The sequence below is a fragment of the Phodopus roborovskii genome, unplaced genomic scaffold (assembly GCF_943737965.1).
Source record: "Phodopus roborovskii unplaced genomic scaffold, PHOROB, whole genome shotgun sequence".
NCBI classification, from domain to species: Eukaryota; Metazoa; Chordata; class Mammalia; order Rodentia; family Cricetidae; genus Phodopus; species Phodopus roborovskii.
Window position 1 is genome coordinate 20,929,299 of NW_026126588.1, and position 16,501 is coordinate 20,945,799.

The following is a 16,501-nucleotide window of genomic DNA, read 5'->3' on the forward strand; positions in this document are numbered from 1 at the left end:
GATCACTGTTTTTCAAACTGGCTCTAAGAGATGAATCTCCCAAATAATACACAGAGGTTTAGTCCCTTGATTCCCATTACTGCCAAGAGCTGTGACTGCAAACCCCTCTGCAGCTGACCCCAAATTTACCCCTTGGTGTAGAAAGTGCCAATTAAATAATAAAAGCGAAACCGTGGTCAGATGTAATTAGTTTGAGAATAGGGTTTTATAATGTGCCTCATACAGAGCAAATAAGTTAACCATTCCCAAGACAGAGGCACACGGTTTGGACCAAGCGAACAGAGCTGTCGGATTGGAACATTCCGTGTTTGTTGGTTAGGGTGTGTCTGTCCTCCTGGGAATGGGAAACTGAGGGAAAAGTCGCTGACTCCAAAGTACAGTTTATGTGGCTGCTTCCCCTCCCCACTCTTTCAAGATTCCAGCTGGCCTAGGCGTGGCTGAAAATTAGGCATACTTTAAAACAGGATTCTGATAGGAATAGACTCTGCTGGTGTAAGTTATTTGACTGGAAGGCAGTTAGTTCTTGCTTGGAAGGTTGCAGTTGTTCTGAGCCCACCTCTGAAAGAGTATTGCTCTCTTTGGAACCTACTAAAGACAAGTCCCCGGTCCGAGCCACTTTTGGTGTGCCCCTTGGTTGTCCATCTCTGGTTGGCTGATGAGGGTTGAACTGAGTGGCCCAGCCTTGTCCGTCTCTCTGGGCTGGGTGCATTATGTCAGATGGGAAGTGGGGAAGGTGTGTGAACCTGAGGGTATGGGCTGCCATCCGGCCAGCAGGGCGTTTTGTCTCTGTTGTTTCTGCTTCTTCAGCTTGGGGGGTGGGGCGGGAGGAGGAGAAGGAAGAGGGAGGAAGATAAAGTGTGAAAAGGTTGACAGGTCTTCAACTACACAGGTACACTAGGTCATGTCCTGCTCCAGTATTTCAGCTCTTCAATCCAGAGTTCTCTCATTTTCTCAAGCAAATATTGCAAACATGATCCTACCATGTTGTTCAAGTTGGAAAAGCCTGGCACAGTCAGAGTTGACTTGTGCCGTTAAAGAATGTTGATTAGAGCAGAGTTTTGGGGATGTTAGTTGAGTAGGTGCCCATCCATGTAGTCACCGACAGGAACCTGGTTTCCTCATCAGCAGTCTTAAAAAAATGTGTGTGAGGCAGGGAGGGAGAGAGGAAGGGAGGATGGACACACTTGGGTATGGAAAGCAGAAGTAGGAAACTACAGTTCTATTGGGAAAAAAAAAAAATCAGACTTAGCAATGATAACCCATTAAAAGTATCAGTGAGTGCAGTTCAGTGGTCTAGAGCTTGTGCAGCATGAGTAAGGCTCTAAGTTTAATGCCTAGAATAGAAGGAGGTAAAGAAAGGAACAAATAAATAAGAGAAAGAAAAAAGTAACGTAGAGAGAGAAAGAAAGGAAAGACAGACAAAAAGAGATTCATGAGAAAAGATTGCTTCTAAATCAGTTCCAAGCTGGGAGCCAGAATATTGCTTTGAAAATATTTCAATTCTAAAGTTTCCTTGTAAAATATTAAGAGAACTGGTGAACTTTTTTTTTTTTAACGTACAACTCGATTTGTCTCACGTACAACATAAATCATTTAATGTATCGTTTGCAACCTTAGAAAGGCAGACATACTCAATCCAAGTCTGTTTATAAATTCCAATTTTGTAATGGATTAAAAACTGCAGATAAATTAAGTCACAATAGTATCCTGTACATGCATTAAGGCTGGTGACTGCTAACGTCTCTTGGTTATCTACAAATAGGAAACCACACGCAGATCACTGTGTCTGGAGTGTCTACATCATTAAAAATAAAAATAATAATAATAATAATAATAAAACACCTTGCATTCTCTCTCTCTTTTTGGCGATACAGATTTCAACAGTAACTCTGGAAAACTGTGAAAAATGTCGTTTAAAAATATATATGCGTATGCTACTGCACAGTTTCAAAGATGTGATTCATAAATAATGTCGCTGCATTGATTAATTTTATAACAATGACTGCACTTCCAAGGTGACGTGGACACGCAGTGACTTATACTCGGTATTAGGCACTAGTAATATGTCAGGCGCACTACGGTTTTGTGTTAGCTGTACTGTACATATGTATTTTCAAATGTATGCATTTATACAAACTGTGTCTATTTTGTATGGGCGTCAGAGACGTACATAACTGACATCAGCACAAACACCACTGCTAAACATTCCAGTGCACAATGTCTCATTGCATTGCATTCCACGTGTTCAGTCTAGAGCATGGTTTGTCAACTGTTTAGCGTATATTTTCAGGACACTCCTCTTTAGAGTGGGTTCAAGTTTCCATTTGCAATTTGGATGTTTCCAGAAGCAAACCTCTCTCTAGCACATTTGCAGAGGACATTCGTCTGTGCAGAGTGCTAACTAATGCAGAAGTCTGTGCAGGAATACTTATATACTCCCTTTCAAAGGTAATTCTAACATGTGACAAAGGGTGGCATCTACTCAGGTCACAGGACATAAGACCAGTTGGTCTTTGGTGGGATGTCTTCAGATGGACACAAGTGGTAATACATTTCATGTTTAAAAGGAAAAACTTCTGGAAGGATACAGATCACCAAACTGTGGTCATCTTGGGGCAGGTGAGGCAACTTACATCTTCTACATTTCAGCATTATTTGAATTCCTATAATGAACATGTAGGACTTTTATAGCCATAAAACATAAGAAAGATGCTTCAACCTGCAATCCAGCCTAAGGAAAGGAACATGCTATGGAGGACTTCCATGGCATCAAGCTGAAGACGGTTCCTTACCAGAACTGTCAACATTGAATCCCATCAAGTGGAAGATGGTTTCTTCCTAAAATTACCTACACTGGGCCTGACACATGCTCCATGGATGAGGCGAGACACGGACAGGACCTGGATGCCCTGACTACATCTCCAGGAGACCAGTTTCCACAAGTTCTGTCAGGAAACAGGCCCCAGTGTGTTCATCAAACCTGTGCTGTGGCAACGAGCCATAGGCCACCTTTGCAATCTGATGGGGCTTTTCCAGGGATGTGGATCCAGGGGTGCTACAACTAAGGGAGTTGGGACCAGAAAAGCTCCCCAAGGTTGCAGAGAGGCCCTGAGGGTATTCCTCCTCTATGTGAGAATTTGAACTTTACACCAGAATTCACCGACAGCAACCAGAACAAAGTCTCACTCCTGCACAAAAGGTGATTGAAAATCTCTTATATTCAGACTTGGAACATAGGATAGGATCACAAACCTGCCGACAGTTAAGTGAAAGGGGACACAAGGAGCACGCGGTGTGGATAAATATAAACGTGGAGATCGGGTGGGGTGCTCTCATCTCAAGGCTCTGAAACATAACCTGCCCCAAAATCTAAAACTTCTTGAGCAGTGACATGACGTTGAGGGATGAATCCCATACCTGACCTCATGGGATGGCTTACAATCGATACTGCAGACATTACTTTCATGTATACAAGGTATATATGAAATGTAAATGATTTTCATATTTAGACTTGAGTCCTCTTCCCCTAATTATGTATTCACAAATATTCAATATCTTAAAAAAAAAAATTTCTGGTCCAAAACATCTGAAGTCAACGTACTGCTGAAAATTTCAAGAGTCTGAGGGTCAAAGCCGAACGCAAATCCCACAAATTTCAGTCTGGTATGGATCGCCAAACCATGGTCAGCTGTTCTGAATCTGCACTACGATCTGGGGAATGAGAGCAGTCTTATTTGCTGCCGACTGAGAAGGCTGACAAAATGCCAATACGAACATAACCAAGCTCGCGGGGAGACCGTGGAAACACAGGACACATGCTCTAGGACCCTGCCACCTTCAACATTGGACTGCAGAGGTGGTCTTACCTATCCTCCTCTGGCTGACATGGCACACTGGTGACAATTACTCGAGGACATTAGTTTGTATTTAAAGTGTGGCAAGATGCATCTCGTTTGTAGGACTTGTTTCTTTATACTAATATTTCAGATCCACATATACTTAACAAGAAGACTAAGTCTCTAGGGTATGACAGAATATGAGAAGAAAAAAAAAACAGACAAAAACTGTAAACAAGATGCTGAAAAACTAAAACATAAAGTCAAAAAAGCAAAAACCAAAACCAAAACAAAACTCAAACCAAAAACAATCCAGAAAAGAACTATGGTCAAGTCATAAACACACCGGATGCTCAAGCTATATGTAAGACACTCCGGTCATTGCTACTCCAGACAGAGTTATGGTCGTCAAAGGGGTAACTTCCCTTGCAGTGTGAGGAGCTTAAGGAAAGCTTGAGAAATATCCCCAAACCAAAATGCACTCACAGCCCACACTGTGCGTGCAGACACCCCAGCAGTGACCGGCTCCCAGACTCGACAGCGACGGCCAGACCCAGGGATGGCATGTTCTAGACAGTGTCTTCATTTGGGCAAGACAAGCTGCAAGGAAGCTATTGCAGAAAGAAAAGACTTGCAATGTGTTGGCTGACAACAGCCAGGTGGCTCTAGGGCCACAGACTCACAGTGGCAGGAAGAGGAAACCCGTGTGCCTGGAGGGTTTACTGCCACAGGGGTGGACTGGATTTCCAAACCAAAATGGTCACCGTTGCTTTTGTGGTTGTTGAGCTTTCGCTGAATCCTGGGGCCATCTGCACACTAGGTGGGGACGAGGCAAGGGACGTTGGCGGCTTATAATGTGTTCCGTTCAGTAGGTGATGAGGGCTGGGCGAGGGTATGAGAGAGAGGACGGGCAAGGCAGTGTGGTTACATGCAATCTAGCGAACTTCCGGCACAAAAATAACTGACTTGTTTCCATTATTCAATTGCTCATTAATATACAACAACCGAAAGCAATTGGGGACTTGTATGTAATACTGAAAGTAATCAATAATATAAGAGCTAGGTTCAATGCATCCGGCAGTTATGCTTTTTGCGTGCTGGATCACACCAGGTTCAGCAACACATGAGATTTTGGTGGAACTTTCTAAGAAGGCAATGGCTTAGCACTGGGGGTGGGGTGGGGGGTGGGATGTGTCTGTGGGAGTGTGGACACGCCTGTGCTGCGTGGATTTCCTCCAGTGAGGAATCTCTAATCAGTTGTCTAGCTTGGGATTATAGGAACCAGACAAAGAAACTGTGTTTCGAAGAGCTGTTGATCTTACACACACACACACACACACACACACACACAGAAAGCTTCGTACGAACCCACACCTAAACACACACGCCCCAGAAAAAGATCACTGTTGGAGTCTGAGGAAATGTTCACCACAGTTTGGGAGAAGCTGTGGGCTAGGAATGTCAGCAACACAGAGTCCAGAAGAACACTGGGCCACCAAGGAGAGGAAAAATGCGGTCTGGCTCGAGGGCAAGGTCCCTAGGACAGGTGTGCGCTGCTCCGAAGCCAGTGCAGGCCTTGCTGGGAATACTGGACCAGGTGTTCCATGGTGCTGTGCAAGGTGACAGGTCCCATGAGCAGATCCAGGTCATTGAAGAACTCTAGGAGACAGAGAGACATGGGGGGGGGGTGTCAAGGCCCGGACGACTTCAGAAAGAATCCACTCTCAACCATTCTCCATTGTCTATGTGGCTTGGCATTTCCCTGGGACAGAGTAAAACCCTACATCCAAACATTCGGCTGTTATTCTGCCACATTTATGTCTGTGCGTTCCAGCTACTTCCTCCTGGTAGGAAAATGCTTTTCGCAGGGTGTCAGTGTGACTCAGCTCTCCATGATTCCATTGTCGCCTGTCATGGGTGTCCCCTGAAGGGGTCCAGGGAGCGGGGCTCTAGGACAGCTGGCAAATCCCGCCCAAGCGGTCACCTCTGCTGAAGTCACCTTCTAGCTTGGGATAGGCTCTGCGTTTGCTGTCTCCTTTACTTTGTACCTGGGTACTTCCTGGGAAAGTGGGTGGGTGCGGGGAGGACAAGCCAGACCTCACAGCTGCTCTGTTGCCACAGGTGCGTGGCTGAATGAAGTCCGAGACAACGTTTCAAAGGTGTGTGTGTGTAGACACACACACACATATATATACATATACCCACACACGCGCACGCACGCGCACACACACACACACACACACACACACACACACACACACACTAAGCGGTGTCCTCCTAAGAAAGGAGGAAGGGAAGGTTCAGGAAAGACTCAACACTGAAGGAGCTATGGTGGGTGAACAGGAAGAACCAACTTTGTACCCTAGACATGTCATTGAGACCTCTGGAAGGAGGCACCTAGCGGGCGGTGGCCGGTGCTCGCTCATGGTCTCTCAGACTGGGGAGATTATCTTTCTACATTTGCCTGCTTTGCTTAACCCACCTGTGATACCCACCTTGGTCTACTTCAGCCGTTGAACTACGTCCTTTTCAAAACCCTCTTCCACACCAGCTCCTCTGGAGAGCTCCTCCTGGGGGCCCAAAGCCTGCCATCAAAGCCTCCTATCCTGCCCACTGGGCTCTCGAGGCATACTGCCTTGGACCTCACATCAGCCACCCCCCAGTACTCGGGGGTCATCCATGCTATCATCTGGCTCTAACTAGAGTCTTGTCAGAAAATGAGCTTGACTGGCATTCTCACCTGTTGCTGGGGGGAGAGGAGCGAATCGTTCAACTTTTCATCTATTAAGATACAGTGGGGTGTGGTGGCTCATGCCTGTGATCACTCCAAAGGCTGAGGCAAGAGGTTCATCATGAGTTTGTGGCCAACCTGGGCTACACGGTGAGCTCAAAGTCAGCTTTGCCTACCTAGTGAGGTTCCGGCTAGCGTACGCTATAGAGCGAGACTCTGTCTCAAAAACCAAACCAAAATAAAAATGACAAAAAGGATCTTTATTCACCGACACCCAAAATTTAACTTCCATAACTCTCTCTTAAGTATGCAATAAGAGCCAGGTAGTGGTGGTGCATACCTTTAATCCCAGCACCTTGGAGACAGAAGGCTTGGCAGAAACCCTGACTTGAAAAACCACACACACACACACACACACACACACACACACACACACACACACACACAGAAAACAATGATTTACTGAAACATTATTTGTCACAGGTAGAAAAAGAACTAGAAATAACTTAAATGTCTGACACCAGAGGGATGGATTGAGAAATCAGGCAACTTCATGATTCTGTAAGCGCGGTATCAAAACAGTTATCATATATAATTGTGATTGGCTACCTGAAAACCTTTCCCTCTGTATTGAGCCACAGAAAGCACTCATTACTATGTTAAAGTTTTCGTGTGTGTGTGTGTGTGTGTGTGTGTGCGTGCGTGTGTGTCTGTGTGTGTGTGCGTGCGTGTGTGTGTGTCTGTGTGTGTGTGTGTCTGTGTGTGTGTGTCTGTGTGTGTGTGTGTGTGTGTGTCTGTGTGTGTGTGTCTGTGTGTGTGTGTGTCTGTGTGTGTGTGTCTGTGTGTGTGTGTCTGTGTGTGTGTGTCTGTGTGTGTGTGTGTCTGTGTGTGTCTGTGTGTGTGTGTGTGTGTGTGTGTGTGTGTGTGTGTCTGTGTGTGTGTGTGTCTGTGTGTGTGTGTGTGTCTGTGTGTGTGTGTGTCTGTGTGTGTGTGTGTCTGTGTGTGTGTGTGTGTGTGTGTGTGTGTGTGTGTGGAGAGAATGCATGAGAAAGGGAGGAAATGCTTATGCAAATGTGTGGAACACAGAGGTCAACTTTGGGGACCTGGTTTTCTCCTTCTACTGTGGGTTCCAGGGACTGAACTCAGGCTGTCGGGCTTGTATCCACTGAGCCCCCTTGTTGGCCCCTGTTATTTCTACCATTAGCAAAACAAGTGTTAATTCGATACTACATGTAAGATAATCTCTTCTAAGCAAGTAACACTTTTTTTTTTGAGACAAGGTCTTATTTATGTAGCCCAGGCTAGCTTGGAACTTGGATTTGGCAATCTTCTTGCCTCAATTTCTGGAGTACCACCAAGCCCGGCTAGCAGCCCAGACAGAAAAAAAAAGCTGGTAATATTCACATTCATTCATTTCATATATTTGATATTTTTGGAACCCCAGCCGAGTTCTAGGAACTAGGCTAGGTCTTGGGGGCATGAGTCACAAGGAAATAGATTCTGTGTGCAAGGAAGGAGCCCTCTGTAAGCTGGGAAATGCCGTGTGTGTGTGTGTATCGACATCCATTCACGTCTGAATTTCCCCTGCATCTGTGTGTATCTCATTTAATTGCTTCCACAGTGAGGGTAAGAGCAGGTCCATGCAGCAGGTGCCAGCGGGTCCCCACTCCCCACGGGATGCACATACCTCTGTTCTCCTTGGCCAGGTCGTCGGCCATCTCCCAGTAGTCATAGCTGTGGAGGATGCTGTTGGTGATGCTGACGTGATTGGCTGCCATCTGGTGAATTCGCTGGGGGATGCTGACGATGGTTGACGGGGACAGGGCACTGGAGCTGGAGAGGCTGCCCTGAGACCCCACGGAGCTGGGGGGAGAAGGGTTGGGAGAGATGGGGGATAGGCTTCCAGTGCTCCTGGAAGGAGAGAGGTAGAAAAGCCAGAGAGGAGAGGTTGGGAGCAGGCGAGCCGGGCAGCCCACTCAGAGCCGTGCCATCATGCAATGCGTGGCGTATTGCGTTTGGGAAAGGTGAACTTACTTGCCACTGGACCCCCATGGGGATGGGGCTTGGGCAGCTTTCGATGAATTCTGCAAGGAAATAAAAATGTGGACGGTGAGTACCACTGGCTGAGGCTAACCAGGGAACAGCAGCAACTTTTAACGTGACCGTGATAATCGGTAGGTCAGTGCGGAATCACAGAAATCAGCTTGGAGGGTGGAGGGGGGGGGGCGCTACAATCACAAGGCTATTCTTCCCTCGGAGGAAGCCAGTGTGTATGAATGAGTGTGCACACGTGTGTGAGCACACCTGTACACACGTGCCTTACCCAGTGGAGGTTTTTACAAACAAATTTTAGGCACCAAGTTATCCATAACTATTTAGAGTTTTCATTGGAGAGTAGTCTAAATCTTCTGGAAAGAGTGGGAACCCTTGCTCATAGCATGATAAAAATGCCTTATATCTAATCTTATATCTAAATCTAGGGATTATTTACAGAGACTTTCGAGGAAAGTATGTCATGAAACCCTACTGTTTTAAATTATGAACTTTAAAATTATCCCTCTTAATGCTGGGTGTGGTAACACACAGCTTTAATCCTTGCACACGGGAGGCAGGCAGATCTCTCAGTTTGAGGCTAGCCTGGTCTACAGACCAAATTCTAGGACGGGCAGAGCAACACAGAGAGACTCCATCTCAAACACAACAATAACAAATTATTCCTCTTAAAGGAATAAGAGAATACTATTCAAGTGATAGTTTCAGATTATTTCCTAACAGAAAAATTTAAAAATTCTGACATTTATTGATATCTTATTATTAGCATAAATGTTAACACAATTAATAGAACCAAGAGATTTCATTATGACACACAGGTTTTACTTTTTTTTTTTTTGGTGGTACTGGGTACTGAACCCAAGTGTTACAAGGAGGCACTCTACCATTCAGCTCCATCACTAGCCCTCGGAATACTTAGGTAGCCCGATTTAGGTTGTTATAGTTCACAGGCTAGGCACCTGCAGCAGGCATTTACGTGTTTTCCTGATCGGGGTGTGTCTCAGTCATACAGTACTTGACTGGTATAGGAGCTCCTGGGTTTAATCCCAGGCATCACAAAAAACCCAGAAACAAACTGGCAATAAATAAGTGAATAAAAACAAATGAAATAACAGTTTTTAATATTCTGCATGTCTGTCTGTCTGAATGTGTGTGTATGTGTATGAGCATACCACGGCATGTAGATGTTAGAAGACAACTTGTAGGAGTCAGTCAGTTCACGCCTACTTGTGGGTCCTGGGGACGGAACCCAAATCACCAGCCAGGCTTGGTGCTGAGAGCCTTTATTCACTGAGGCAGCATGCCAGCCCAGCAAAAATGTTCAGAAAGACTTCTGTTAAGCAAGGGACGTCACCAAGTGCAGCCGGGGTTCCTGTCTGAGAGCCACATCTCGCTCCTATCGTCTACATGGCTATGAGGGGAAGGGACAGTCTCTGAGCAACCACACTCAGCAGCTCCTAACAAACACAGGAGCTGCTGGCAGAAGGAGCTTTCAGGAAGTGACTGGCTGTCCAGTGTCAGTGCAGAGGCTGCCAGGATGGCCTTTCGGGCTCTCAGCAAGCGAAGACTGCCATTTCCATCTGTCTCACAGAGAGGGCTGGAACAAGAATGCCAGGCTAGGGTATCCCCGCTCCTTTCAAAGCATCACATCGTACGCTATTATTAATACAATCTGCCACTTACAGCATACTGCAAAATATAGAATTGATGGAAAGCAAAGCCAATAGCTCCTAGAGGACAGTATGATTTCTTGTTCTCTTACCCATTTTGTTCATACTTTTGGACTGGATATAAACATTAAAAACTATTTTCAATCTCCTTAAAAGTTTGTCAGAATTCCCAGGAATTCAGTTTTCTTCTTTATTCAAGCATTGTGTTTTGACTTTGCTGTAATAATTCGCCTCTTAGACTCTGAGTTCCTGAAAATCACTACCCCACTTGAGTATGTTTGTCTGAGACAGGCCTCACTGTACACAGATGTGACTGGCTTGGGACTTCTGCCCCCTGAGTGCTGGGATCACGGGCAAGCCCACCATGCCTGGTATTTGTCTCACTCAGTCACTGCTCACGGGGACTCAGCAGAAGTCATTTGGTATGCACAACTAGGAAGCTGGCCTTGCACTGGACAAAGCCCAGGGATTCTCCAGCATGGCCTGGCCATCTGACTGGTCGCTAGGGTGTGCAGGTTGACAAGAACGGGTTGAAAATGACGGCTGTGTCCTTGTGTATGGTAAGGGGCTGGTGGAGACTGTGGTGGTGTCATTTCAGACAGAGAGAGGCCCAGAAACTCTGAATGAGAGATTAACTTCAGGGTCACTTTGCAACGCTACATCAAAAAGGTGTTTCTCTTCTGTTTGTTATGTATTCTTCTAGTGAAAAGAATTTAATTCTCTGAGATAAAAAGTTGCCATGGTTGCAATTCAATCCCTCTCATCACACATTGCTATCAAGGGTCTCGGAGCTGTAACAAGCCTTTTCCTATCTTTACAAATAACATTGACATCAAAGATTAAATCAGCTGCTAGAGACTAACTAGGCGGACTGGGTCTAAGTAGTTACTTCCAAGAATTCTACATGGCCATAAGGAATTATATCTGTTCTAAAGACCAATCCCCAGGTCACTGAGGGCGAATAATCGGGCATTCTTTGTTTACAGGCCGTAAAAACAAGGACATGAAGGCAGGCAGACATATTAGCTGGGCTCTCAAGACCAAGTCTCCCTCTGAGTCCTACAAGCCACAGTGTGTCATAAAAGGGTGATTCTGGGGAACGGAGATGACAGGTTTAGCCTCAGCGCAATGGGCTGGATGAGGCCTCTCAGGGAAAGCTGTCAGGGAGACAGCTCACCACGAGAAGACATGCTGCTTGTTTGCTAGACAGTACCTTGAAATAGTCGATAAGTGCTTTCGAATACTTTACAGCGTGGTCCCTTTTGAGTCGAAACATCCGCCAGTATAGGAGAGCCAGGCATCGGTAACTGCAGAGGAAGAGAGGGTAAAGAGTCGTCCATCACACTGAAGCTTCAGAACAAATTCTGTTGTTTCCAACTCAATATTTCCATCACACTTATACATCCAAAATGTTCCCATATCAAGTATTTGCGTGATTATCTGACGCTTCTCTTGTTAAAAAAAAAACAAAACAATAATTCAAACTTCCAAGGAGGCACTCCATACATGCATTTACCACCAGATGATGTGTAACAACAGCTTTGACAGCTCTTTGTTGGGAACAGGGTCAGGCTGCTTTCTCCTCCCACCACTAGAGAGCAGTCTCTCCCCACGAGAGGCTGAGGGACAGCCAGCATGCAGCCTGCTTTACTGGGTGAGCTATTATTGGCTTTGCAGACTGGACAGCAATTTCACAGATTTCTATTACCTCTGCTTGTTAACACTTTACTGGGCCGTAATGAGTTCAAATAAAGTGCACTACAAACAACAGAGTACTAATCGGGGGCGAGTTATGTTTGCTTATTTCCTACAATGTCTTGTATAATTGTTTATGTCACTCATACATCCCAACATTAATTATTAACCACCGTCAATTTATTAATCCCATTATGGTACCCCAGTAAAGAAAAGGGTATGTTTAGCATTTTCTGAGACTGATTCTCTCTTCCCCGGGTGCTTCTGACTCGTAACTCTTCCCCAGCTGAGGCCAGGTTTTGAGGTGCTGGAGTCGTAACACGCCCAGCACAACTCGATCTAGCTCGTAGCACTCCAAACTCCACACGAAATTATGTCAAACAGCGCGGGACCCTCCTGTGTCTATGCGGCTGCTACCCCGCCTGGGATTCCATTTGATTTTCTATCTCTCAGATTAGATCTTGAGCTCCATGAAGCCCACAGGGAGCAAAACACAGGAGAGAGCCAGAGAGGGCCTTGCAGAGAGGAACGGGAGGGGGCCTTCAGAAAAGATGCCGTGGGGAGTTGCCACCGCGCAGTACTTGTTACTGTAATCCTAAGCATAGGGAGATCGATTACCCTTTAGCCAGTATGAAAGAAATGATTTTATTATCTAAGTATAGCGAGCTAGCGGCCCTCAGCTCAATGTATTGGTAACTCTAATGGATCGTATCTATTCATACGATTTGGCATGCAAAGTAACTCGTCAATGATTCTGACTGCATCTGAAGTGTTAAAACACAGGATAATTCCATTTAATACAATTCACATTCAAATGAATGAGGCGGGACCTGTTTTGCTTTGCTTGTGTGTATGTGTGTGTGTGCACGCGTGTGCGCATATGTGGATATGAGTGTGTTCTCCATGCATGTGTAGTGGCCCGAGATCAACATGAGTGTTTGTTGTTTGCCACCTCTTTCTCTGGGACAGGGAGCTTGCTGGTTTTGGTTGCTCTGACTGGCTAGTGACACCACCCACCCACTCTGATCCTTTGGACACCGCGGATTCAGGGTAGTGCAGTAAAGGGCAGACTGGGCCTCTTGGCTGGTGGAGCAGCTTGGGGTCAGTGGGTTAGAGGTACGGGAAGTGCAAAGCTGCTGGCCATCCTGTTTACAGGGCTGGGGTTACACTTACCAAAGTGCGGCGAGTTGTTTGTCCTCTGGTGTGGCGTTGGGGCCTGAGTGGGTTTTTAGTCTCATAGCGTACCTTAAAAAAAATAGAAATTAAAAAGCCCTCTCTGGTTATCAGCGGAACCCCTCTCTCCTCTCCACGCTTACATGTTCTTTCTTTTCTTTTAAAAAAATGTATGTGCATGAGGAAGCAGTTTGGAAAGAACGATTCCCAAATATTGTCTATAAATGTTTTCATTTAAATGGACTTGGTTATGTAAAATAAATAAATAAAAAAATGTATGTGCATGTGGGTAAGTGTCAGTGTGGACGCCCACAGAGGCCAGAACCGGGTGTTGGGTCCGCTGGAGCTCAAGCGGTTGTGAGCCATTTATTGTGAGCTCTGGGCCTGGGACGTGGGTCCTCTGCACAAGCATCAGGTGTTGTCAGCCACCGGGCCAGCTCTCCAGCCCCAGTTTGTAGGTGCTCCCAGTGCCTTAAAAGCCAGCTGATGGCAGTACTGTGGCGACTAAAAGGAGAAGACACGTATGAGGATGCGCCACTTCCCGCTCTCTCATGGCTCGGGACAAACTCTCAGGAGTGCTGCAAGCTCAAGGGTCATCACCAGTGCGGTAAAGTGTCCATTTTTCTACATTTCAACTTACGCCGAGACACTGAGAATGGAGGCCACGTCCACCCCTGTACTTAGGTGGATGCTTAACGTACCTCTGTCCTTGCTATGTGTGGCTCTTATCTGATGACAGTATAGCTGGCGGCAGTATGTTTTAACGTCTATTTTCTGAGGGGACATGGGGACATGTCCCTTGGACAGTCAAGGATGCTTTGAGCAGGAGATGCCCTGTCTCACACAGAAAAGAGGGCCGCACGCCACGTGAGAGCTGTTCTTATTTTGGGGACTAAACACTGGTCCCCAGGGGCTGACACTGCAGGCTGCCTTTCTCTGCTTAGCATTGCTCAAGTACTTATGGACACAGCCTTCCGGCTCCTCACTGCGCCCCCTGCTGGAGGCAGACCTTACCTGATGAGCTCCACCGTCTCCGAGTACATGGTGTAGGGAGACTTGGATTCCATTGGGCCTTGCTCCATTGCATTCCCACACTCGATGAAGGACAAGGCTGCTTCGGCATAGTTCAAAGCTTTCCCAAACTTCTCCACCTGACCAACAGAATCAGTGGCGTCTTCCTTAATAAGAGGGAGCTTTGCTTTTTTTTTTTTTTTTTTAATAGAAAAACAAGGGCCATCACCACATAGCTTATATGCTTTGAGAAACCCAACTTTCAAGCTCTAAAATTGCCTACAACGGAGCTGAGAGAAAAAAGAAATAGATATGTAGGCCCTCCCTGCCATCCTCAGCTCATCTTCTATGATTGCGGGTACCTGTGGTCAGTAGGGTCTGAAAATGGTGCGAGCAAAATTCCAGCAATAAACAACTCATGGACGTATACATTTTATTACCACAGCTTTCTATTATAATTGCCCTACATTAATATCAGTTACCGGTTACTGTTAGTGCATTTCTGTGCTTAACTGTATATCAAAGACACACATGGATATGAAACACAGTGTGTATACAGCTCTTCCTTCCTTCCTTCCTTCCTTCCTTCCTTCCTTCCTTCCTTCCTTCCTTCCTTCCTTTCTCTCTTTTGAAAACAGAGTGCTGGAGAGAGGGAGCTCCACACATCAGTTCCTTCAGATGACTAAACTCCACCAGCCGCAGGGATTGTCCGGCTACGTGGGCAGGGGCTGTCCATTCAACCGTCTCTGTTTTCTGGTATTCACTGCTATTCCCACATTTCCCAGTGTTCCCTGGAAGCTGACTTGGATAATAAATGTGTGGTAGGCAACGGCTAGGACTTACACATCTTCCTCTCTGGAATCATATTCTGCAAGGCATTTGAGAAGCCACCTTTATCTCCAGCCCCCTGACTGATCTTTGTTATGAACCCTGGAGGGGAAGAAAACTAGAATTTCTAGGAAGAAAGACATCATTCTGGAAGAGGCCTTAGGGTAGGAACTACCTTGTCATCTAAAAGGCAAACAAGCAAGCACACAAACCAAAAGCCTATTTCTTTCCTGAAATAAATAGGTCACACACATCAGAAAAGTTATTCTTTGCAAAGATCAAGTCACGGCAACTTTAAGGTTTTGAGTGCGGGTGATCGTTTCTATGTTGAACACTTCAGGGGATGCACTCTTTTTGGGTAGATATACACCAGGAACTAGTTGTCCTGAAAAGAGATTTGTGGTGGCACTGAGCCAAGAAGAGCCAGCTAGACTAGCCAGAGAGGAAAATGCAAATTCAATTTCTTTCCAATAGCTCCGCCCACTGATTCCTCTGGCTCTGTTTACTATTCAAACCTTAAGACTGAATTGAAATATTCATTTACCCAGGGCTTTCTTCCAGTTGGGCCTTACTGAGTGAAGCCATAATTTATTGGGCTATGAGCCTTTGATTATATAAACATTTTCCCATTTAGCAGGCCTAGCCATGCTTGTAATAGATTTTATAATTACCCCGGCTATATTGCCCCAGTGATGAAGCTTCAGCACAAACACAATTTGGATGAACAAATCTGGAAAGAAAAGGGTCTCACCATCGCATCTGCTTTATGCTTCATCCGTTTAGCTTCTTGCATAAAATAATCTGCACTACGAGGCCTACAAGGAGAGAGTATTAGATGCCATTATTGCTTAAGTGCAAGATCTGTTGAAGATACGCTTTTCTTTCATTTAAACATAAAGCACAATTTAAAAACCCTGCTTTAATATAGAATCATGTATACTTTTTGCACTTTCAAATTACAGCCTGTACATAAAACACATTATTTTTCTCCTAAGTTAGCAATTCAAAACCCACTCAATGCATTCAGATAGCCTATATTTATAGTTGCTTTAATGTGGTCCCTTAGTGCCTAATTTGTGAATAAGATTTTTATTTTATTGTATGGGTAAGAAAAAAGTGGAAAATCTTATTTTGCATAGTATCTACAGAAGACTATCCCCCTTTGATTAAAAAAAAAAAAAAAGCAAACCTGTATGTATATCTGGTAATAATTTCATGGATATGTATGGGTGAGAATATTTATCTGTTCTTATGAGTGCATCATTTATATACATAAGTAGTAACTAGAGTTGCGTGCACATATAGTTATCTTAAAGCCTCATGGTGAAAGCTGAAGAATTGTGTTCTAGTTGTAATGAAGTTAATTGTAAAATGATGTCTACCTTGTAACAATGCAAACACCACATGTATCCTCTGGAGTGCTGATTAGCTAGCTGGTAAACAGGAGCATTAGACATGTGTGTTATTAAAGCAATAACCCTGGCCAGTGCCAGTTCTTCTGGGAG

General features: G+C 45.3%; 1 protein-coding gene across 3 annotated transcripts in view; it reads right to left on the bottom strand.

The window, feature by feature from the left end:
- Positions 1-1,578: 1,578 nt before the first annotated feature.
- Aff3 (ALF transcription elongation factor 3) overlaps positions 1,579-16,501 on the bottom strand; it is a 403,958-nt gene continuing 389,035 nt past the window's right edge. For all 3 annotated transcript variants that reach the window (XM_051204402.1, XM_051204400.1, XM_051204399.1), the window contains 7 exons: positions 15,748-15,811; positions 14,172-14,308; positions 13,158-13,229; positions 11,503-11,596; positions 8,602-8,651; positions 8,255-8,478; positions 1,579-5,495 (listed from right to left, as the gene is read on the bottom strand). In XM_051204402.1, the coding sequence (XP_051060359.1) occupies positions 5,374-5,495; positions 8,255-8,478; positions 8,602-8,651; positions 11,503-11,596; positions 13,158-13,229; positions 14,172-14,308; positions 15,748-15,811 (763 nt within the window). In that variant the 3' untranslated portion in view covers positions 1,579-5,373. The remainder of the gene's footprint in view (positions 5,496-8,254; positions 8,479-8,601; positions 8,652-11,502; positions 11,597-13,157; positions 13,230-14,171; positions 14,309-15,747; positions 15,812-16,501) is intronic.